This window comes from Hemiscyllium ocellatum, chromosome 23 (genome assembly GCF_020745735.1).
Source record: "Hemiscyllium ocellatum isolate sHemOce1 chromosome 23, sHemOce1.pat.X.cur, whole genome shotgun sequence".
Classification (NCBI taxonomy): Eukaryota; Metazoa; Chordata; class Chondrichthyes; order Orectolobiformes; family Hemiscylliidae; genus Hemiscyllium; species Hemiscyllium ocellatum.
The window spans coordinates 18,509,547-18,533,512 of NC_083423.1; the positions used below are offsets into that span (position 1 = coordinate 18,509,547).

The 23,966-nt window shown below is 41.2% G+C and overlaps 1 protein-coding gene across 1 annotated transcript in view; it reads right to left on the reverse strand.

Annotated features, from left to right (window-relative positions):
* The window catches only part of prrt4b (proline rich transmembrane protein 4b), a 35,341-nt gene extending 15,029 nt beyond the window's left edge, over positions 1 to 20,312 (reverse strand). The window contains exon 1 of the mRNA XM_060842534.1: positions 20,288 to 20,312. Coding sequence (XP_060698517.1) covers positions 20,288 to 20,312 — 25 coding nt within the window. The remainder of the gene's footprint in view (positions 1 to 20,287) is intronic.
* Between the last annotated feature and the right edge of the window lie 3,654 nt (positions 20,313 to 23,966).

The window sequence follows — 23,966 nt, forward strand, 5'->3', positions numbered from 1 at the left end:
TGTGTGCACAGTAAACAACAACATAGATCGGGGGCGGGGGGTGGGGGTGCAAATGATTTAGCCCTTATTCTCAAAATTTTGCCCCATGTTCTAGATTGTTTAGAATGAGAAATAACCTCACAGTGTCCTTTTTAGTGACTTCTGAATCTTGTGTGTTTCAATGAGATCACTTTTCATTCTTCTCAACTTTAGAGAATATAGGCCCAGTCTGCTCAGCCTTACATTTCAGAACATGCCTCTCATTCAAGGAAACAATTTGATGAACATTTGCTATACTGCCTAAGAAAAGCATATCCTTCCTTAGATGTGGTGACTAAAACTGCACTCAGTGCTCCAGGCCCCATTAAACTGCAACAACATCCCTTTGCAATAAAGGCCAATATGCCATTTGTCTTCCTAATTGATACTGCACCTGCATGTTGATTCATGTACACTCCAGTGTCTCTGAACAACAACATTTATAAGTTTCACATCTTTTAAAAATATGTTCTGCTTTTTTTATTCTAATGAGAAAGTGAATAACTGCATGCTTCTCCATATTATATTCTATCTGTCACTCTGTTGCCCAATCTGTTAACCTGTCTACAATACTTTACAGCCTCTTCCTCACAGCTTACATTCCCAGCCAACTTTGTACCCCCAGCAACTTTGGATACATTGCTGTGGTTCTCTTTGCCTAAGTCATTAATATCAATTGTAAATGGCTGTCAGCAACAACTGTTACCAACCATCCACTAAAAAACAATCTGTGGGGCAGGAGAATAGAACCTCCTCCACAGTTTTTCTCCTGTCATTGGGAGAGTTGGTTCGTCAGTCTTCCAGAAACTAAATAATTCTCAAAGATGTTTGTCATAAACAGTTTCACTGTTTGCAGGTTATGTCAGTTGATGGGATGGGGAAGTAAGATTCAACCACATCATTGTCTGCTGAGTGACATATGACAGTAACTTGTTTTATATAAACACACTGAGCAGGGTGGCACAGTGGCTCAATGGTTGCGGGGCATCATGACGATTCAGTGATTAGCACTGCTGCCTCACAGCACCAAGGATCCAGGATTGATTCCACCCTTGAGCGACTATCTATGTGGAGTTTGTACATTTTCCCCATGTCTGCATGTGTTTCCTTTCACAATCCAAAGATGTGCCGTTCAGGTGGATTGGCCATGCTAAATTGCGTATAGTGTCCAGGGATGTGCAGGCCAGGTGGATTAGCCATGCAGAATGGTCAGGGTTACAGGGTAAGAGCATGGGCCTAGGAGGGATGTTCTTCACAGGGTAGGTGTGGACTCAATGGGATGAATAGCCTGTCTCCACACTGTAGGGATTCTACGATTCAGAAAGAAATGGGATCGAGTATGGAACTTCAAGTGTGTTTCTTTGGAGCATTAGTACTCTACACTTGGAAAGAGCTTATATTTGAGAACCTAATTACATCACCATGACATCCCAAAACACTTTATTATCAGCAAATTACTGTTATTCCGCAGTTAACCTAGCAGCCAACTTGATTTCTTTGGGGTGTTATAAATAGAGAATAACTTATCACATAAAGTTTTCAGTGACTGGGATTGACTAAGGGCATTGGGAACAGTTCTGCTTTTCTTTAATTAAAACCCACAGCTGGCTGATTCAGAGGTTATTGAACAGCCAAGTGAAGCAGGATGACAGGTAAGAAAAATAATCAGATCTGAGTGCTAGGACCCATGCAGGTGCCCATGGCTACTCCTTTGGTTTGGAGGAAGTGGGAGGATTGGAAGGAGAAGTTGTTAAGAGTGAGGACCAGTTCAGTCAGTCGAAGGAGGGTGTCAGTGGAAGGGTACTGGTTGGGTCGGCGGGAGAGGAAGAAGATGAGGGCTTGGAGGCCTTCGTGATGGCGGATGGAAGTGTATAGGGACTGGATGTCCATCGTGAAGATAAGGCGTTGGGGGCAGGGAAGCGAAAATCGTGGAGGAGGTGGAGGGCGTGGGTGGTGTCCCGAACGTAGGTGGGGAGTTCTTGGACTAAGAGGGACAGGACTGTGTCGAGGTATACAGAGATGAGTTCAGTGGGGCAGGAGCAGGCTGAGACAATGGGTCGGCTGGGGCGGTCGGGTTTGTGGATTTTGGGTAGGGGAAACGGGCAGTGCAGGGTTGTGAGACTATGAGGTTGAAGGCAGTGGATGGGAGATCCCCTGAGGTGATGAGGTTATGGATGGTCTGGGAGATGATGGTTTGGTGGTGGGAGGTGGGGTCATGGTCAAGAGGGCAGTAGAAGGAGATGTCCGTGAGTTGGTGTCTAGCTTCAGAGGTGTAAAGATCGGTGCGCCAAACTACCACTGCGCCTTCCTTGTCTGCCTCCAACACACCCCATTCACCTGGACACCCCGTGCTGGCCTCTTAACCGCCCTTGATTTCTTCATATCCAACTGCTGCCGCGACATTGACAGCTTTAACCTGTCCACCCCTCTCACCCACTCCAACCATTCACCCTCACAACGAGCAGCCCTCCACTCACTCCGCTCCAACCCCAACCTCACCATTAAACCGACAGACACCCACATGGGCCCCAGCTATGCCTGCCTCTTTGTCGAATATATGAAACAGTCCATCTTCCGCAGCTACACTGGCACCACCCCCCATCTTTTCCTCCGCTACATTGATGATTGTATTGGTGCTACCTCATGCGCCCACAAGGAGGTTGAACAGTTCATCCACTTTACTAACACCTTCCACCCCAACCTCAAATTTACCTGGACTATCTCAGACTCCTCCCTCCCCTTCCTAGACCTCTCCATTTCTATCTCGGGTGACCGACTCAACACAGACATTTACTACAAACCGACTGACTCTCACAGCTACCGAGATTACACCTGGCCTGCTTCATTTTTCCAGCACCACACTTTTCAACTTTTATAGTCAGGAGGAAAAGGAGTTGATGGTGACAGGGAATAGATGACTCTGTGAAACCTTGCATTGACTTGCGTTCTTTGAGTGATTTGTGCTGTCAGTTTGTCCATGTCTTCAGATTGTCTCATGTCCTTAGAAAGACCTTGTCCTAAGACCAGCCTGTATCTTCAGACTAACCTGTTAACTCTGTTGACTATTGATTGTCTGGAGTGGGATTTACTAGGCTGCTGCCTGAGTCCTAATCCTCTAAACTCTCCTTGTTAGTGTTCAACTCTACTGTGGCAACAGCATCTTATATGGGTGTAAATCCCATGGGTATAGCATCATTGAAAAGAAAGACATTTACATGGAATCATCAGCATCAGGAGCAAAGGAGTGGCTCCATTCCACCTGACTAAATCGTTCACAAATAATTCCTAGAATCATGGATTAATATTGCACATAAGAACACAGGAGGAGTAGGTCAAAAAGTCCCTCGAGCCTGTTCTACCATTCAATGAGATCATGTCTAATCTGAGGTCTAACTCCATATATACCTGCCTTTGGCCCATCTTCTCTTAATATCTTTGCATTAAAAAAAATCGCTCTTGGATTTAAAATTAACAACTCGTCTAGCATCCATTGCCATTTGTAGAAGAGAGGTCCAAATATCTATCACCCTTTGTTTATAGAATTGCTTCTTCCTAACACCTCTCCTGAATGGTCTTGCTATCATTCTCAGACTATGCCCCCTAGATCTCGAATCTCCAATCTGTGGAAATAGTTTATTTCTTTCTTTCCTGACTTTTCTGTTACTGTTGAAAACTCCAATCAGACTAATCCTAAACCTTCTAAAATCTAGAGAATAATGGCTTGATTTGTGTAATCTATCATAGAGTCAGACAGTCACAGAGATGTACTGCATGGAAACAGACTCTTCAGTCCTACTCGTCCATGCCAACCAGATTTCCCAACTCAATCAAGTCTCACCTGCTTGCACCCGCTCTATATCCCTCCAAACCCTTCCTATTCCTATACCCATCTTAATGCCTTTTAAATGCTGCAATTGTATCAGCCTCCACCACTTCCTCTGGAAGCTCATTCCATACACGTACCACCCTCTGCGTGAAAAAGTTGCCCCTTAGCTCTCTTTTATATCTTTCCCCTCTCACCCTAAATCTGTGCCCTCTAGTTCTGGACTCCCTCACCCCAGGGAAAATATTTTGCCTATTTATCCTATCCATGCCCTTCATGATTTTGTAAACCTCTATAAGGTCACCCCTCAGCCCCCGATGCTCCAGGGAAAACAGACCCAGCCTGTTCAACTTCTCCCTGTAGCTCAGATCCTCCAACCCTGGCAACATTCTTGTAAATCTTTTCTGAACCCTTTCAAGTTTCACAACATATTTCCGATAGGAAGGAGATCAGAATGACACGTAATATTCTAACAGTGGGCTAACCAATGTCCTGTATAGCCACATCATGACCTCCCAACTCCTGTACTCAATACTCTGACCAATAAAAGAAAGCATACCAAATGCCTTCTTCACTATCCTATCTACCCGCGACTCCACTTTCAAGGAGCTATGAACCTGCTCTCCAAGGTCTCTTTGTTCAGCAACACTCCCTAGAACCTTACCATATACATCCTGCTAAGATTTGCTTTCCCAAAATGCAGCACCTCACATTTATCTAAATTAAGCTCTCTCTGCCAGTCTTCAGCTCATTGGCCCATCTGATCAAGATCCCGTCGTAATCTGAGGTAACCTTCTTCACTGTCTACTACAACTCCAATTATGGTGTCATCTCTGCCCTTGTAACTTAACCCTGAAGTCTAGGTAATATCCTTGCAAACCTTTGTTGTACTCCCTCCAAGGCCGATTTCTCCTTCCAAGGGTGTGGTGCCCAGATATCCTCACATGACTTCAAATAAGATTTAGCCAGGGTTTTGTATAACTGCAGCATAACTTCTGCATCCTTGTACTCCTGTCCTCTAGATACAAAGGGCAGCATTCTATTAGCTTTCCTCATTACATTTTACACCTGTTTCTGCCATTTTTAAAATCTGTGTACCTAAATCTCCAAGTCTTTTTGGACATCCACTGTATTCATATCATCTAGGAATTTCCCCGATCTATCCTTTCTCAGTCCAAAATGCTCACACTTGCTTACATTGAACTCCATATAGAAGTCCATTCAATCCATTGTAACTGCAAATGTCACCTTTCCCAATATCTCCTTTTAAAGGAGCAGTAGTCATTTCTCTGGGGCTTCTGCTTGGTGTAAAATCTAAGATTGAGTCAACAATGGCACTAATCCTCAGCTAAAATTAAGAAGCTTCCATTCTGCCCAGAGGACAGCCTGAATTATATTCCTGCTACAGGGCTCCATATCCATCCCTTTATCACTAGCACACTATAAGCTGTGGTATAATTTCCCATATGCACTGAAGCAACTCTCCCTACCCTGCTACTTCTACCTGAAGAAGAACAAGAGAAGCGAGTACATGTCAACCTAACCTGCATTTATTTGGACTGTGGGTGGAAACCGGAGAATCTGGAGGAAACCCACACAGACAGTCACCTGAAATCGAACCTGGATCCCTAGCGTTGTGAGGCTCCAGTGCTAACCAATGAATCACTATGCTGTCCTGATAGGCGGAGTCAGGATAATCAGTAGTTTCTTCAAGAAATTCAATTCATTTATTCAAACATGACATATCCTTACTAATCTCTGATTAACTGATCGATAGCTCCTTCATTGCTCACTAGTGCTATCCATTATTATGCTGCTGATACTGTTTATTTAACAGTGCAAATATTTCTAGCTGTTTAACTCTGCAACCTTTCAGCTTTATCAATTTGGCAAGGGTCACCATAACTGTATGTATGGAGTTGCTGTTTAATGGTAGGTTAATGGCTACTCACTGTTTAAGTACACACAGCCATTTATTCAACAGAGTAATGGCTACCCACTGTATAACTGTATTGCCAGCTATGCTTCAAATGGTAACACTTTCTCACCTCATAGGAAGGTATCACACTATTTTTTTGAGTAAAATATCCAAGCTGACACTCAAGTGCAGCATTGATGCACCTTGTATACATTGAGCTGCAGTGTATATAAGGTGCCATCATTTGGATGAAATGCTAAATACAGACAAGTTTGACCTCTTGGATAGATGTAAAGAAATCACAACACTATAATAAGTACATGAGTTCTCCTCGATCCTCGCCAATACGTACCTCACAATTAATGTTGTTAAAATAGATTATCTAATCAATCATAGTCAGTTCTGAAGAATTCAATCTAGACTCGAAATATTAACTCTGTTTCCCTCTCTGCAGGCACTGCCAGACCTACTGTGTTTCTGCAGCATTTTCTGTGCTTGCTACGTGATCATTTTTGCATTGCTTTTTATAGGACCTTGCTCAGTTCAAATTGACTACCATGCTTCCTACATTCACAACAGTGAACACATCTCAAAAGTATCTGCATACATTTGAATACTAATACAATTTAGGAGTAGGAATAAGCCATTTGATCTCTCAAGCTTATGTCATCAGCTTTAAAGCTGTTTAGGATCTTCTCAGGTCATCAAAAGTGTCTTTATAAATATAAATTTGTTCCTGGTACAAAATCATTCTTACTCAACATTTTTAAGGGTTCATGCTGTCACTTTATCAGTTCAGATGACTGTTTGATTCAATGAACACAAATGCAAATCAACTCAAAATGCAATTTTGATGTCAGCTGGCTTTTGCTTATCTATGTTGGAAATGATTCCGGCTAACACAAGAAGGTTTTTTGTTAAAATTTACTTTGAAATAATATAAATTTGCAATCCAAACTACCATTCCCACTGTGCTGTCTGAATTCAATAGGAATAATCAGTGTTGGGCTGTACTAAAAGATTAGCCTTCACAAGATCTATCTGCAACTGATGATAAGGGAATGGAGGATAGAAATTATAATTCATTTGGAGTCTGTTGATATAAAGATATCACTGGAATTTTTCAGTTTTATTTCATCCTAACCTTGCAGTCATGTATGGCTCGTTTGGTAGCATGCTCACCTTTGAATCATCACAATTTCTGTGTTCAACACCCACTACAGTACTTAAACACAAAAGTCAAGGCTAAACAGCCCTCCCTCTGGGCTGTACTAAGGGACTGTTGCACTATCAGAAATACCAACTTTCAGGTGAGATGTCAAACCAAGGCTGACTGCCTCTTAAGTAGTCAGTAAAGAACCCTTGCCATTAATTTGAAGAGCAGAGAAAGTATCACCTTTATCCTGACCAATAGTCATTTCTCAATTAACCTTACAAAAAAGAACTGTCTGCTCACTATGACATTGCTGCTTAATTGTGGAAGCTTGCTGTGAACAAACTGGCTCTCGTGTTTACTACATTGCAACAGTGGTTATATTTCAGACAAATGACCGACTTGGTTGTGAGACATCTGATGGTTTTAATAAACCCTACATAAATGCAAGTCTCTTTTTTTCTTTTCAAACATAGCTGAGCTACCTGCAATAAAATTATAATCATTTTAATATTTAGAATGATGACAGATCAAGGGATTTACATTTTCCCTGGACAGCCAATTTTGTATTATTTAATCTCATGCACTGGAAACACGGCAGGGAACCTCATAATATAAAATAGCAGACGTTGCAAGTGAATTACAGATGAACACAATTGAGGGGTTCATTATATAGAATAACAACCTTTGGGAGGGAGCCCCAGGATACGATATAATGGATGATCACAGAGTTAGATCATTAGTAGTAAATCTGTTCAATCCTTGGTCCTGCCATCATGGATCCATCAATTCACAAGCGCACTTTCAGTAATTTCCTCCCAGCCAGATCATTTTTATTTTGCAAGATCATGCTCATTATAGACCAAACTTACAGAGGACCTTCCTGATTTAAACTGGGATTCAGCTCATGAGCTCACACAGGGCTGGGGTGTGTAAATTTACACTGCTTTCATACTCTTTCATTCACATCACAATGAATGAGCTAGGGATGGTAGAGAGATAGTGGAAGAGAGGGAGACAGAATGAGAATGTGATGACAAGACAAAGAGAGAAAATGATCAAAGGGAAAACAGCAAGAGATTATAGGAGAAGGAAACACAGAGCACATGATGGGGGGGGGGATGCATAGGGAGAGCACGATAAAGATAGGCACATTCAGGATGTATTGGAGTGAGGCTGAGGAAGTAAGGGCGTGAACAAGAGCTCAAGACGCAGCTAGAGGCACAGTGATTAGGCGAGAGCAAGAGACTGAAGCAGAATAAGAATGAGAGCAAGCAGTCTGTAGATATAGGTGTACATGTGCTGGATTCTAATCTGCTTCTTCTACAACCCTCCAAGGAACAAATGATATAAATCAGGTCCACATATGCATAGAATACTGATCGATGCTGCAGTGAGTCTGTGATCTTTCCTTTTGAGATTTTCCTCACATTTTCTATACCTATTATCTGTCGCAGCCAATCACCTTTCAGTGAAGTGATGTTCTGAGTGAATGCTGCGACTGACTGAATTACAGCAGTTATTTTTTAGATTTTCTCTTCTTGTCTTTTCTCCTTTGCTCTTCTCCCAAGAAGGCCTATTCCACAGAAACTAATGTCTCTAATCCTAAGCTTAGTGACCATTCTTTGTTTTCCAAGCCTAGCCTATGAGTATCAAAAAGTATATGAACTACAAAGGCCATTTACAATTTTCTTTGCTTCTGCCTACTTTGAGTTACACTGATGTAATAGTTGCAACAAAAGGTAGCAGCTTATATTTATACAGTATCGTTAACATACAGGATGTGCTGAAAGTATTTTCACAGAGTTGTACAGCATGGAAATAGACTCTTCGGACCAGCCAGTGCATGCTGAATATAATCCCAAAGTAAAATAGTTCCATCTGCCTGCTCCTGACCCACACCCCTCCAAACCTTTCCCTACTTATGTCCTTATCCAAATGTCTTTTAAACATTGTAATTGTACCAACATCGACCACTTCCTCAAAAAGTTCATTCCACACTCGAACCACTCTCTGTGTAAATAATCTGCCCCCATGTCTTGTTTAAATCTCTCTCTCTCACCTTAAAAATGTGCCCCCCAGTCTTGAAACCCCCTATCCTAGGGAAAAGACAACTACTATTAACTCTATCTAACTCTCATTATTTTATAAACTTCTATCAGGTCGCCTCTCAAACTGATATGCTCCTGTGAAAAAGTTCCCAGCCTTTCTTTATAACTCAAACCTTCCATACCAGGTAACATTCTGGTAAATGTTTTCTGAACCCTCTCCAGCTTAACAATATCCTTCTTATATCTGGGTGACGAGAACTGGACACAGTATTCTAAAAGAGGCCTCACCAATGTCCTGTACTACCTCAACATGACTTCCCAACTCCTATATTCAAAGGATCAAGCAATAAAGGCAAGCATGCCAAATACCTTTTTAACCACCCTGTCTATATGTGACACAAGTTTCAAAGAATTATGTACCTGCACCCCTAGTTCCCTCTGTTCTACAACACTACCAAGGCCTTACCATTAGTTGTATAAGCTCTACCCTTGTTTGTTGTAGCAAAATGCAATACCTCACATTCATCCAGATTAAACTCCATCTGCCATTTTTCAGCCCATTGACCCATTTGATATTGATCCCTTTGTAGTCTTAGAAAACCTTCTTCACTATCCATTATGTCACCAATTTTTGTGTCATCCACAAACTTATGAACCATGCCTTCTACATTCTCATCCAAATCATTTATATCAATGACAAACAAAAAAAGGATCCAGAACTGATCCCTGTGGAACACCGCTGATGACAGGTCTCCAGTCTGAAAAGCAACCCTCCACCACCACTCTCTGCCTCCTGCCATTAAACCAATTATGTATCCAATTGGCAAGCTCATGTGACCTAACTTTACTATTAGTCTACTGTGTGGAGCCTTGTTGAAAGCTTTACCAAAGTCCAAGTAAACAACATCTAATTGTTTATGTGCTGTAATGCGCTGCCATTATCAATCATTTTGGTAAGTTTCTAAAAAAACTCAGTCAAGTCTGTAAGAAATTATTTTCCTTGCACAAAACCATCATTGATCAATTTTTTGCCTCAAATCCTATCTTTTCTAATCACCTCCAACAATTTACCCACAACAAAGTCAGATCCACCATAGAAAGTTTTGTTACCTGATTTCTCCTTACAATCTTTTTTTAAACAAAGGTACATTAGCTACTCTCCAGTCATCAGCCATCTCACCCATAGTTGTAGATGATTTAAATTTATAGGAGCAGTTACCAAATACTGACGTCATTGGGCAGATGGTGTATTTGCTCCATCCATTTCTTGACACCCAGAATTACAGTAGCTTTTCAAACATCTTCCCCAAGTATGAGTTGATGTATGGCTTCCTGATGAAGGGCTTTTGCCTGAAACATTGATTTTCCTGCTCCTTGGATGCTGCCTGATCTGCTGTTCTTTTCCAGCACCACACTAATCTTGACTCATAATTTCTGAGACTGTGCTATATAGCTCCACGAAACAACCACTGGGATCCTATGAAGCTGAGAACAGAATACCGTGAACTGAACACTGGATTGCCCCTGATGGGCCCCCTAATAACATGAAAGGATCCTGGAAGAGGGTTCAACATTAGCTCTTCAAGTAAAAACATTGGGCACTTAATTGAACAAGTGGCCTGCTTCTGGTCTATGAGCATACTGCATCAGTTATATTCAAATGTGTGCACATTTATTTTTGTTATTCTTTGACTGAATATTTGAAAGGTACAAGAAATAAAAGCAGCTGGTTAACATGGCACCGATTTCAGTGGTTATTTGAACACAGGAAATAGCAGCAGGACTAATCCACGTAACCCCTTAATTCAGTTCCAGTATTTCATAAAGTCAACCTCATTTTCCAACTCGATTCCAATACCCAAATGTGTTAGATTCCTTGCTCTACTGAATATACTCCACAACTGAGCTCTCACACCAAGTGCACATTTATTGTGTAATTGGGATTTTCTGAAATTTAGACATGATCATTACAAAAGAGTTGGGTTTTTATTTAAAAATCATTATTTACCTGTTGTCTTTTCTGGCTCGTCACTGTGCTTTGTTTGGTGAATCTGGTAGTTTGGAGTAGAATGAAATGTTGTTACAGATAAAGAGTCCCACGTGCCTTTATTGGGAGTACCCACTCCATCTGATCTGCTGGTTGGTGCACTCCTTTCATGCGCAGTTTTAGGAGTTGTAGTGTTATTGAACAGCTCACCTTCACTGATAGTCTTTGATCTTACAGGGTAAGTTGATGATCTATTGCTTGATTGGTCCACTATCAATGTAATTGCTTGATGGGTTATACTTGTTGAAGTTGGCTTCAAGACTCCAGGCTGCAGTTCTGACACTGAGAAAAGCACAGAGTGGTCAGTGTTCAAAAGGTCAAAGGCTGGTTTACTTGGTGTCTTGGTCTTGGTTAGCAGCTCAGTACTTTCAGTGGTGATGAATCTTATAGTGACTGGTCTTTGTTGAAGACTAGGATATGTATTGATTGGCACCACTGATCCTGCATGAGAAGGTTCTTGTGGAGAACTTTGGGTGGTTTTCACCATTGTGACATATACTGGGGAGAAGGATGTTTTGGTTGTGGATCCTATTGGCTGCAAGCTAGTACTGGGTAGGTTTTGGACAGAAAAGTCACTAGATACACTTTGTAACGTTTTGCTAATTAACTCTGGGATATTTGAGGGTCCTTGAGGATTTTCTTTAGAATGTAGCATGTCAATCTGGTTTCTGTTTGGGAAAGGGGTGGTATGTAATTGCCCAGCATGCTGGGGTGAACCAACTTCATCACGGTTGAACAACACACCATTCATAGTCTTGCCATCGGAATCCAAGTGGATGTGTGGTACCCGCAATGACACTGTACTAGCTCTATTGTCAACAGGTCGCATTGTAGGCACCCAAGATGTCAACAACGGTCTTGTACCAAGCCTTCTTGCTATGGGCTGCGATCCAGACATCTGAGAAACTGAAAGAGGACTCACACTACTTTCTGTTTCTGCAGGCAATGCAGAAGACACAGGAGGTAGGTTTAGTTTGAGTTCTTGCTGTCTTGTAGTTGATAAATGGACAACTCCAATCATACTTGGTTGTGAAGAAGGACTGTTGACTTGAGATACTTCATGTTCCCGAACTCGAAAGGATGCTACTTTTGATTCAATTATTATTGAGGAAATAACATTCAGAAGAATAATGCCTTTGCAAAACATAGTGATATTTTCCAGGCACTCTATGAATTGGCCCTTAATTATTCAGGAGTATTCTTCAAAACACCTGAAAAACAGGTATATATACATATATGTTAATGAATGTAGTAAGTACCCTAAGCTTTGTGCTCTATCAATATTTTTGTGGCAACAAAGCAAAGGTTCAGCTCAATGAATAAATGGATATTCAATATGGAATTGCACATTACAAAGCTTGGAGTTCTCTGGTCCCTCTCACTTTCAGCCAGAATAATGATAGGTGTTCTATTTATGGTTCTAGTGTCTCCAATGATGTAAAATGATACAGACCAGTGAGGGTACAGTAGTACTGGAAATGTGCCTGTGTGGCTAAAATAAGGTTGTGTGCATAGTCCAGACAATCACGGAAGCCACTCTCCTAACTATGGACTCCATTTACACTTCTTGTTGCTGTGGAAAGGCTGCCACCATCATCAAAGACACCCTCTTCCCCCGTCCTCACCCCGGTAATGCTCTCTTCCAACCTCTTCTGTAAGGCAAAAAATACAGAAGTTTGAATGCATGCACTGACACGTTTAAGAACAGCTTCTTCCCTGCTGTTATTAGACTGCTGAATGGACCTCTCTAACTTCAAATAATGTTGATCATGCTTTGTGCACCGCCTGTAACCAGTATGCCTTGCTCTATCAAAACTCCCTATGATCTGTATGTCCTTGTTTTTTATGATCTGCCTGTACTGCTCACAAAACAAACCTTTTCGCTGTACTTAGGTACATGTGACTACAATAAATCAAATCAAATGCAATAAATCAAATCAAAAGGTGAAGGTAGGCTTGGGTGTGGCTGTGGTGCCTCCCAAAGCTGAATAACTCACCAGCAGTTGCCCTCTGGGTTTACACATTACATGCTTGGGTGAGGCATGGAAAATCAATCAACATCCAGCAAAAGATTATGCCTTCAGAAGATAAGAAAATAGGTGAGTAAAATTAACTGAGAAGGCCCAGTATTAATTTAGAGATTTTAGAGGTTTTTATTTAGAATAGCAAAATTGCTATTGTTTGTTACAAGCATGTAATCTTCAAATTATTTTTTATCTGTTGTATTTTGTTATTGCTGTCAAAGATGGGCTCTGTAATTTATTGCTTTCACTTCTTAAACTTGCAGTTTGTCTTACACACCAACTGCCCATTTTGCACTTTAGGAAATTGTCAATGAGATCGATGGTTGCCAATCCTGCAGGAAAAGATGAAAAATACCAGGATAATACTGTACATAGACTCAGACAAGCACGAAAACAAAAACATCTTCCTTGAAAACTTCTGTGTATTAGTTATGAAAACATTGGATGTTGAGATCTGGTGGGGAATGTATCATGAGGACAGGGTTGTGGGAGAATCAGTGGCAGGAGACTGAAGAATGGATTGGTGGAGGGAAGATATTATATAATAAACACTGGAGGTATGAACCCATGCCCTAATGACCATGTTACATTTTATTTTGTTTAAAAATCAACGAAGATGCAAATATTGGAGCTTACATAGACACAGATGTTGATATACACTCAACAAACACATATTCACACATGGCAACACAAGTAATATCAGCATGTGCAAACAAACACATCTACAGTTATTAGATGTGGGGGGGAATGGGGGCTGAGAGATAAATATGAGGGTGGGGTGGGGCTGGGGAGCAGGTAGCTGGGTAGGTGATAGGTGGATGCAGGTGGGGAGTAATAGTGGCAGGTCATTGAGAGGGTAGAGCGGACAGGTGGGAAGGAAGATGCACAGGTGGGCCAGGTGAAGAGGACAGTGCTGAGTTGGAGGATTGAATCTGGGATAAGGTGGGGGAGGGGAGATTTGGAAACTACTGAAGTCAACGTTGATGCCATGTGGTTGAACAGTCCCAAGGTGGAAGATGAGGAGTTCCTCCTCCATCCTTTGATGGCTTGGATTTGGCAGTGGAGGAGGCTCAGGACTTGCATGTCCTTGGTGGAGTGGGACGGGGAGTTGACTCTCCTGTTTCTCGGATGCTGCCTGACCTGATGTGCTATTCTAGTGTCAAACTCTTCAACATTTTATTTAAGACCTGCAGTGCTTGCATGTCTTTTTTATAGAGGACAAACGTTGAGCACTATTGTGTTTTGTTTTCTAAACTTATTTTTCTTCAATGTATTCTTCAGTGTTTTTTTTCCTGATTGGAAGTGGGGAATGGCTTGATGCTTTGGAATAAGAGTCACTGGCAGGGGATTGAAGGAGAGTGTATCTAAATAAAATTACTTGAGGTTTGAGACTCAAATTCCGGTCTCTTGCACATCCTAGTTTTCATAGCTCCACTGTTTTAGTGGCCCTCAGAATCCCTTCCGTCAACTTTCCTATCTCTCTTTCTTTTGAAAAAAACTTCTTTAATTGAGCTTGGATACCTGTCTTAACATTGCCTTATGTAGTTTGAAGTCAAATCTTGCTAAAGCTTTTGTGGAACACCATGAGACATTTTCCTAAGTTAAAGTTGCTAAGTGAATGTAATTGTTTATTGTTGGGGAAGGAGGGATAGGATTCTGCCTCAACCTCACACCTCCAAACCTGTCCTACAGAATTCAATTGATAACTATTTTAGAAGAAGGAATATATTTGTAGATTTAAATTTACCATTATGCAAATAATGTCCATCTTGCTGAACAGGCAGGTAGTATTAATATTGACTGTTCGGGTCTAACAATTTGGCCATTTTGTATAGACTATGAGTGGATTCCAGTAGCAATTCTCACCCTATTTATGAACATCACCAATAAATCTGAATTTATATAGAGTCACCATTGTTCTCGTTCTGCATACTGTAACACCATTACAGTTACAGCACAGCCTCTGAAACAGAAGTCTTATTCTGTAGCCTATAAAGTTTCACTTAACAGATTCTCAGAATCCAGAATAATTCACAGGAGTTTTGAATTTATATTGAAATTCCACAAACAAAATATTTACACAAACTTATCTTTCCCAAAAAACTACACACACAGAGTTATGTTTTGAGTATGATGAGTAGTCAAAGTATAGAACATAGAACATAGAAAAATACAGCACAGTACAGGCCCTTCGGCCCTCGATGTTGCGCCGGTCTTTTTCCCAAATAGTCATCTCTGGATTGTACATCACTGGCCCGTCTTCTTCACCTCCATGCTGTTCTTTTGACTCTGTGCCTAGCCCTAGCATCTGAGATTAAACCAGAGAGCCTGGAGCCTTGAAGTGCTGTTCTAGTCTGAGATGAGCTTCTAACCTCATGTGCTCTCTGCCAGAAAGACTGCCATCTCTGTAATATTACGGTCTGTACCCCTACATCAGTTCATCAGCTGATGAAACCATTATGCGTGCACTTTTCATTACCAGACTTGATTCTCCTGATGCTTTCCTAGTCATTCTCTCAATCTTTAGTCTCCATAAACTTTAACTCATCCAAAACTCTGTTGTCCATATCCTATCCTGCACCATTCCTGTTCATCTAATTGCACCCGTTCCTGCTAACCTACATTGTTCTCCAGTCTATCAATGCATCTGAATAAAGTTCTTACCCATGTGGTTGAATTCCTTAAACAAAAATAAAACTGTAAGAACTGCAGAAACTGAAAATCAGAAATAAAAGCAAGGCAAGTTGCTGGAAAAACTCAGCAGCTCTGGCAGCATCAGCGGAGAGAAATCGGAGTTAATATTTTGGGTCCAATGACCCTTCTTTGCTGAGTTTTCCAGCAATTTCTGTTTTTGATTTTGTTTGTATTTGAATTCATTTATGACTTCATCTCTCATTATGCCTGTAATCTTCTCAAATATTATGCATCCTTCACAAATTTAGTATCTTGTGTACCCAATCACTTTTCACCCCACTATTGGAAGCCATGTTTTCTGTCACCTAGGTCCCTAGATCACTTTGCCTCCCTATCATCCTTTAAGGTTCTCCTGAAAGTCCATCTCTCTTGAGAATCATTTTAGCCATCCCTCTGAATATGTCCTTTTTTAGCTGTGCATCAGTATTTTCTGTTTATGCCTCGAGACATTTTCTACTATGTGAAAGGCTGTATAAATGCAAATTACCATCGTTACGTATTTGAAATGTTCTGTTAACAGCAGCTTTGTAAGGTCTGGTGTTAAGGCAAAACAGGATAGAGACTTTCTTGTTGCTGTAGATTTCATGGACTTCTCCAAGATGATAGAGATATTCTGAAGAGCTGGGGTTAGGTTGTTTTCAATTCCACAACTCAATTAGATCTGTCTCTTTATCTCTGGACAACAATCCACAGAACATCCAAGAAACTTGACTTTATGTAAGGCCTTTTGCAGACATAAGATCTGGGAAGGCGATGGAAGGTCCCAGAAAGAAGACACATTATCTTTTTCCAGCTCTCATTCTACATATCATCCCTTACCAACACACATGTCCCCTGATTGATTTTCTCGATCAATCAAGTGTAGTGCACAGTCCAGAAGCCTACGCTAGATTTAGCACAGTCTCATGATAGGCTGCAGCATGAGTGCATTTGCACAGAAAAACAGAGCACATTCATTACCTCTGAGCCTGAGAGGGAAATCATCTTTTATCTGTTCTTGGTGACAGTGACTAAGGAAAGAATATTTGGAGAACTGGCTACCCTATTCCAAATGGAACCTTAGGTTTATAAGGTGCAACTAGACAGACAGGCAGGAATCTCTAGGACCCTGGATAATGGAACTGCCTTTCATGATGGTTTGATTTTAAACTTCTACATGTTTCAGAATGGTCAGAGAGCTCCACCAATATGTTAAGGGTCATTTTACACATTAGCTCACATCATTTCCAGAAAGATGCATTTAACATAGTTTACATTGTTAATTAATATCTTCACAGAATCACAAACATAACTAGTATAGTTCAAAGTGTTAACTTGAATCACTAACTGAATATGTTGCCCCAACATATTGTATATTGTTTGGCCATTTCAAAAGTATTAATATTGTTTAATAATTTGTCAGTGTTGTCAACGGAAAGGTTAACTTATTTAATTTGTGAGGCAGCATCATTAATTGATGCTTGATCGTAATATGTACTGTTTAATATGTTACCCAGTGTATTCAACTAAAGCATCACTATAATAACTATTTAGTACACTAACCTATATCACCAACTAAACATAAGAACCAAATAAGGGGTTAATGAAGAAAACAATTCAACATTCAGCAAAAATGATGAACTCATTTTAAAAAATGGTTTGCACAGATTGCTCTAAGACTAGCTTACTAAAGTTAAAACAAAAATACACGAGTATTGCTGTGATATATAATTACAGCCCCTGCCGCACTGGAATCCCAATCCCTACGTAGAACTGTTCACCCGCTATTACAATAAGCTCAAAACATGGGAGCTCAAGACCCACAGCACAAGGGGCTGTACAGAGAGGCATATATAACCTGGTCCTCTCCCCCTGTCCCAGTCCCTTCGAACTCTCTGTCTGAGATTCAATTGTTTGGATACACATGTTTCAATAGAGGAGCGCAAATCCATTGCCGATATCAGAACAACATAATAAGCGCCCTCTGCTGATTCTGATACTGTCCAATCTGCATCACTGAGGTCGCTCTGTCTCCCGTGTACACAGAAATACCTAATTTCAAAAGGTTTCTATTACCTTACTCCAGCGATCACTCTGTCCTCACTCCAGCCTTTTTGGAAAAACGCTTTTTTGTTACCGACCTGGTCCCTTGCAAACTCGCAGTGCGGGAAAAAAAACCCCAAAAAATAACAAACAGCACAAAAGGAATGACGGAGCGAGCAGATCATCCAGCGGCTGTCAAAGCTGGTGCAGAACCCCGGGAGAGAGGCACGGGGAGGGAAGTGGTGAAATGAGAGGATCCAACCGGTTTTTTTTCCTTGCACACTCGACAGGAGGGAGAGCGCAGTTGGTGCAGGTTTGGTGATGGTCAGTTTCTACAACAGGCGAATGGGAGGAAGTGTTACTGCGACCGAGCCTGGCACCAGCTCTACTGTCTAAGCACTGGCATTGCAGGTCCAACATTGTTTCATACCAGCGGTGTCAGAACATTAGGAGCTCCTCCAGTGGTGGCCAAATTCAGAGCAAACGAGAGCACGTTAGTTGTTTACTTGTCGATAGCGTCCAGATCAGTTTTAATGAATTGCAAACAACTGGAGAGGAGGAACAGGGTGGATTTCATGCAGAGCAATGTCACATCAGGGGACTCTGCCAATAAACTTTACAAACAATAGATTTCTTTGCAAGTGGACACTCTTCCAGTATTGTTCCTCTACAGCAAAATTCCACAGATATCATACTCTTCTTCCAAGTGGATATTTTTTCACAACAAGCAATAATTCGTAGTTATGTAGATACCCAAAACCAGCAGGACCTGGATATCATCCAAATTTGGTGGCAAGATACATTCATATTACACAAATGCCAGGTAATGAGCATCTCCAACTAAGAGAGAATCTGACCACATTTCACCTTGATAGTCAACAGTTTTACTGTCACTTAATACCTCATTGTCAACATCTTGGTGGTTACCATTGACCAGAAACTGAGCAGGATCAGATACAAAACCCTGGCTTTGTATGAGGAAAATCATGTCTCACAGACTTGATTCAGTTTTTAAATGAAGTAACCAAAAAGATTAATAAGGGCAGAGCGGTTGATGTTGTTTACTTGGATGTTGGTAAAGCCTTTGACAAGATTAGGCATGGTAAACTAATTAGTAAAGTTAGATCACGTGGGATTCAGGATGAGCTTGCCAATTGGATACCAAATTCACTTCACAATAGGAGACTGAAAATGGTGATAGAGGATTGATTTTCAGACTGAAGACTGTTACTAATGGTCCACAGGGATCGGTTATTGGGCCCACTTCTGCGTGTCATTTATATAAATGATTTGGATGAGAATATAGGAAGCATGTTTAGTAAGTTTGCAGATGACACCAAAATTGGTGATTTAGTGGACAGTGAAGAAGGTTATCTAAGGTTACAAAGAGATCTTGATCAATTGGGTCAATGGACTGAGGAGTGGCAGATGGAGTTCAATTTGGATAAATGTAAAGTATTGCATTTTGGTAATACAAACAAATCAGAATGTGTACAATTAATGATAGGGCCCTAGGTAGTGTCATAGAACAGTGACCAAAGGGTTCATGTGCATAATTCTTTGAAATTTGTATCACATGTAAGCAGGATGGCTCAGAAGATGTTTAGCATGTTTGCCTTCATTGCTCAGACCATTGAGTATAGGAGTTGGAACATCGTGTTGAGGTTATTCAGTATGCATGTGAGGTCTCTTCTGGAGTACCGTGTGCAGTTCTGGACATCTTGTTATAGAAAGGATATTATTAAACTGGAGAGGGTTCAGAAAAGATTTACGAGGATGTTGCTGGGAATGGAGGATTTGAGATATAAAAATATATTGGAAAGACTGGGACCTTTCTCACTGGTATGTACAAAGTTGAGAGTTGACCTTACTGCGGTTTAGAAAATCATAAGGGGCACAGATAAGGTGAATGACCTGGGTCTTTTCCCTAGGTGGGGGAGTTTAAAACAAGGGGACATGTTTTTAAGGTGAGAGGAGAAAGATTTAAAAATGACATGCGAGCCAACTTTTTTACACAGAGTGATTAGTGTGAATGAACTGCCAGACAAAGTGGCGATTGCAGGTACAGTTACAACATTTAAAATGCATCTGAATAAGTTCATGAAGAGGAAAGATTTGCAGGGATATAGGCCAAGTGCAGGCAGGTGAGACTAGTTTAGTTTGGGAACATGGTCACTGTGGGCTGGTTGGATTGAAGGGTCTATTTCCATGCTGTATGACTCAACGACTCTATGACTCCACGGCAATGAGGGAAAGTCAGAAACTAGGATTTCTGCAACAAGTAACTCACCTTTTGAATCCTTAAAACCTGTCTCCCATCAATAAAGCATGAGTCAGGAATATGATGGAATACTCTCCATTCCCCTGAATGAATGCTGTTCCAGCAGCATTCAAGAAGCTTGACACCTTCTAAGACAAAGCAATCCATTTGACTGGCACCTAATTGACCAATTTAAAATTGCACTCCCTTTGCCATCAATGCATAGTGACTGTGGTGGTGTGTATCATGTTGTACACAATGCACTGCAGCAACTCACCTTCAACAGTATCTTCGAAAGCCATGACTTTGCCAATGTAAAAGGCAACAGAAACATGGGAACACCACCAGCTGCATGCTCTCCTCCAGGCCATACTCAATCCTGACTTGACCCATGTTGCCAATCATTCACTGTCACTGGATCAAAATCCTGGAACATTGTGGGTGTCTGTATGGACTGCAGTGGTTCAAAAAGGTAACTCACCATCACCTTCTCAGGAGCAATTAAGATTTGGCAATAAAAGCTGGCCTTGGCAGTGATGTTCATGAAAGAATAAAAAAAAACTGTTGTCATCCCGGCAATTTAGCAGTTAATTAATTATCACAATCAATGTGATAAAAGATCAGGTAATTTTGTTGTCATGATATTGGTTGCAGCATAAATGATAGCAATATTGTCAAGAGAAAATTCCTCTGATCTTCTCCATAATAACTTGGGATTAGACTAGACTAGACTTACAGTGTGGAAACAGGCCCTTCGGCCCAACAAGTCCACACCGACCCGCCGAAGCGCAACCCACCCATACCCCTACATCTACCCCTTACCTAACACTACGGGCAATTTAGCATGGCCAATTCACCTGACCCGCACATCTTTGGTCTGTGGGAGGAAACCGGAGCACCCGGAGGAAACCCACGCAGACACGGGGAGAACGTGCAAACTCCACACAGTCAGTCGCCTGAGTCGGGAATTGAACCCGGGTCTCAGGCGCTGTGAGGCAGCAGTGCTAACCACTGTGCCACCGTGCCGCCCCAAATCTTTTACATTCCCTGAGATAGGCTGTCAATTTAACAGAACATCAGAAGTTTTTTTCATTTGTTAATTCATGGGGATATGAGTGTCATTGCCATGGCCACCATTTATTGCCCATACTTGATTATCCCTGAACTGGTTTGTGCTCCAGGAAAAGCTGAGCTACAGAAATCAAAAATCCCCAAGTTCTGAGCTTTTAGTTGTTTCAGTAGTAGTCATTACTACCTCCCCCAATGTTACTAGGTTAGGGTAGGTTAAATTTTCAATTCCTTACAGTTGCCAAGTAACTGAGATGAAGGCAAGGGAAGACACAAGGCATCTGGTGATCTGTAAATGGGACACAGAAATATGTCACATCTTGAACAGCACCAATTTATTTTGGAGCCAAAGGCATAGAACAAGTTTTCACGAAAATAAAAAGTTTGAATTATGGTTCTTGATGATGATGAAGGAGGGAGTAACAGAGCTTCAACAAGTCAACATCCAAAACTGAAATTTGATTGTAATGGGAAGGATTGAGATTCCTTGGATCTGCACTGGGTTTTTGGATTGCTAAATCACTCAGTTGCAATGGCTTTTGTGAATTTGACTGAGTCAGGTGAATTATAAATGTAGGCTGGTCATATGGACCATCAAAGGGATTTCAAGTTTCGAAGAACTGGCTTCAAAGTGTTGTGTTATTGCTTTCCCTTCCTCTCTAAGAATCCATTAGAATCCCATACCTGGGAAACAACCCAACATTTTCCAATATCTATTTCATCCAACACAAGCCTATGAAAATCCCCCCAATCTGCTCAAGAAACCTGAACTCACAACTGCTTGTGAGCAAGTGTGTGATGGTGTGAGAAGAAATGTGTGATGGTTTAAACGTGGCGAGTGAGTAATTGGCTGTTTGTAATGAATTTTTGTACAAGGAATTTTAATACATCTCCATTCAGTTTGATTGGGAGTGCTGGTTGAAGGTGTTATGATCAATTCTCTGGCTTACGCAATCAGCGGTTGGTTGTACACTGTGGTCAGTTGTACTCCAGATTTCATGGCCACTGATGTTATGGCCATACAGATTGATTATCAATCTGGAAATCCTTCCAACATGATGATGGCAGGCATTAGGAGCAGGAGAGCTTGCTGGTCAGCCACTCTTGAGACAGCGTGACACCCCGCAAACTGATTATCGCCTCTGGCTTCAGGCTGGCAATGTGTTCCAGGGAAAACAATGGATGCAAGTGTGTGTTACATCTGCCTCATATGTTGTTCAATGCAGGAAGCCAAAGTTGAGACTGCATTGGTGCATGTAACATGGCTAAACACAAACGTTTTCATCTGTATCTTAAGTCAAAGACATTTTCACATTGAGGGGAGTGGAAATTTAGAATTCTTTCTCCCAAAAGGCTGTTAAAGCTGGCAGGTGGTGGGGGTATGTTCAACTGAACAATTCAAACTGAGATTGATCAATTATTGTTGAGCAAGGATAGTAAGAATTATGGAACTTAAGTGTGCAGATGGATTTAAGGTGCTAGTCAGCTCAAATCTAATTGTTCGAGGGATTCAGTAGCTTTTTCCTATTCAAATTTCTATGAAACACTGAGTGGATCTCAGACGCTGTGGAGAAAATGAAAACAGAGGCAGTAAGACTTTCAGCCACGTTATACATATTGATGAGGTTGGTTGGTGGACCAAACTGTTGTTACCCTGGAAGCAAGTTGCTGGTGCCCTGAGAATGGAGCATGAGGAGGAAGGACAAAAGGCCATTTTATTAAAGTTAGTAAGGACTATTGTCAAGTAACTATAAATCTGTCTCAGTGTTACTCTGTATACTTATCTGATCTCTTAGCTTTCATTCTCTGTGGCCCTTATGCCGTCTTGTGTATAAAACCTCTGACTGGGCTGGCATCTGGTTCCACAGATCTGCCTGCTTTTACCTCCAAGCTGTACACATAAGACAAGCTGCACACTGTTGATTGATTGCTCATTCTTTTTAAATGTGTCCACACAAACACAGCCACTGGACAAAGAACTTAGGATGTTAAAAGCTTCAGCTCCAAAATATCCTGCTCTAGTGCAGACGTATGATGACTGCGGTAAATATTGACTTCCATCAACTGATCCCAAAACATAGGATCTAAAAATGGTTTTTAAAAGGAGAAAAGAAACAATTTTTAAAAAGGCTGCAGCAACCAGATCACCACAGGCTGAAGAAGCTGATAAAGCATCAATAAACAAGAATCAGTCTGATTAGAAATTAAACACACAGAATCCCTACAATGCAGAAAGAGGCCATTCAGACAATCAAATCTGCATCAATCTTCTGATGAGCATTCCACTCAGACCCAGCCACCCACCCTGTGCCTGTAACCTTGCATAATTCACCTAAAGTGCACATCCAGGGACTCTATGGGCCAATTTAGAATGGCCAATCCGTATAATTTGCATGTCTTGGGAATGTGGGAGAAAAACAGAGCACCCAGAGGTAACCCGTACAGACACTAAGAGAACATAAAAACTTCATACAGTCACCTAAGGCTGGAATTGAACCCAGGTCCCTGGTGCTGTGAGGTAGCAGTGCTAACCATTGAATCACTGTGCTGCCCTAACCATTGAATAGAAACTTTTAGAAGTCCAACGCACTGTCCATTGTGCTACAGATTTACACAAATTAATAAAAGGCATTGAAACTCAGATTCGTATCTCCTGTTTGATTTACACATCGATGGATAACTTTCACATACTGGAATGAAAGCGTTGCCTGAAAATTATCTGGTTTTGAAAAAACAATGATGCCAGACATGGGAATAAACAAAGCAACTGTATTTTAAACAGTTGCTTTGTCAGAGCTGCAGAAAGAAGAAAATAGATCTATGGCAGCAGAATTGGAAGTCCCACTCACTCCTTGTTTTATCTCAGCCTCTCCAAAAAGGATGCCCAC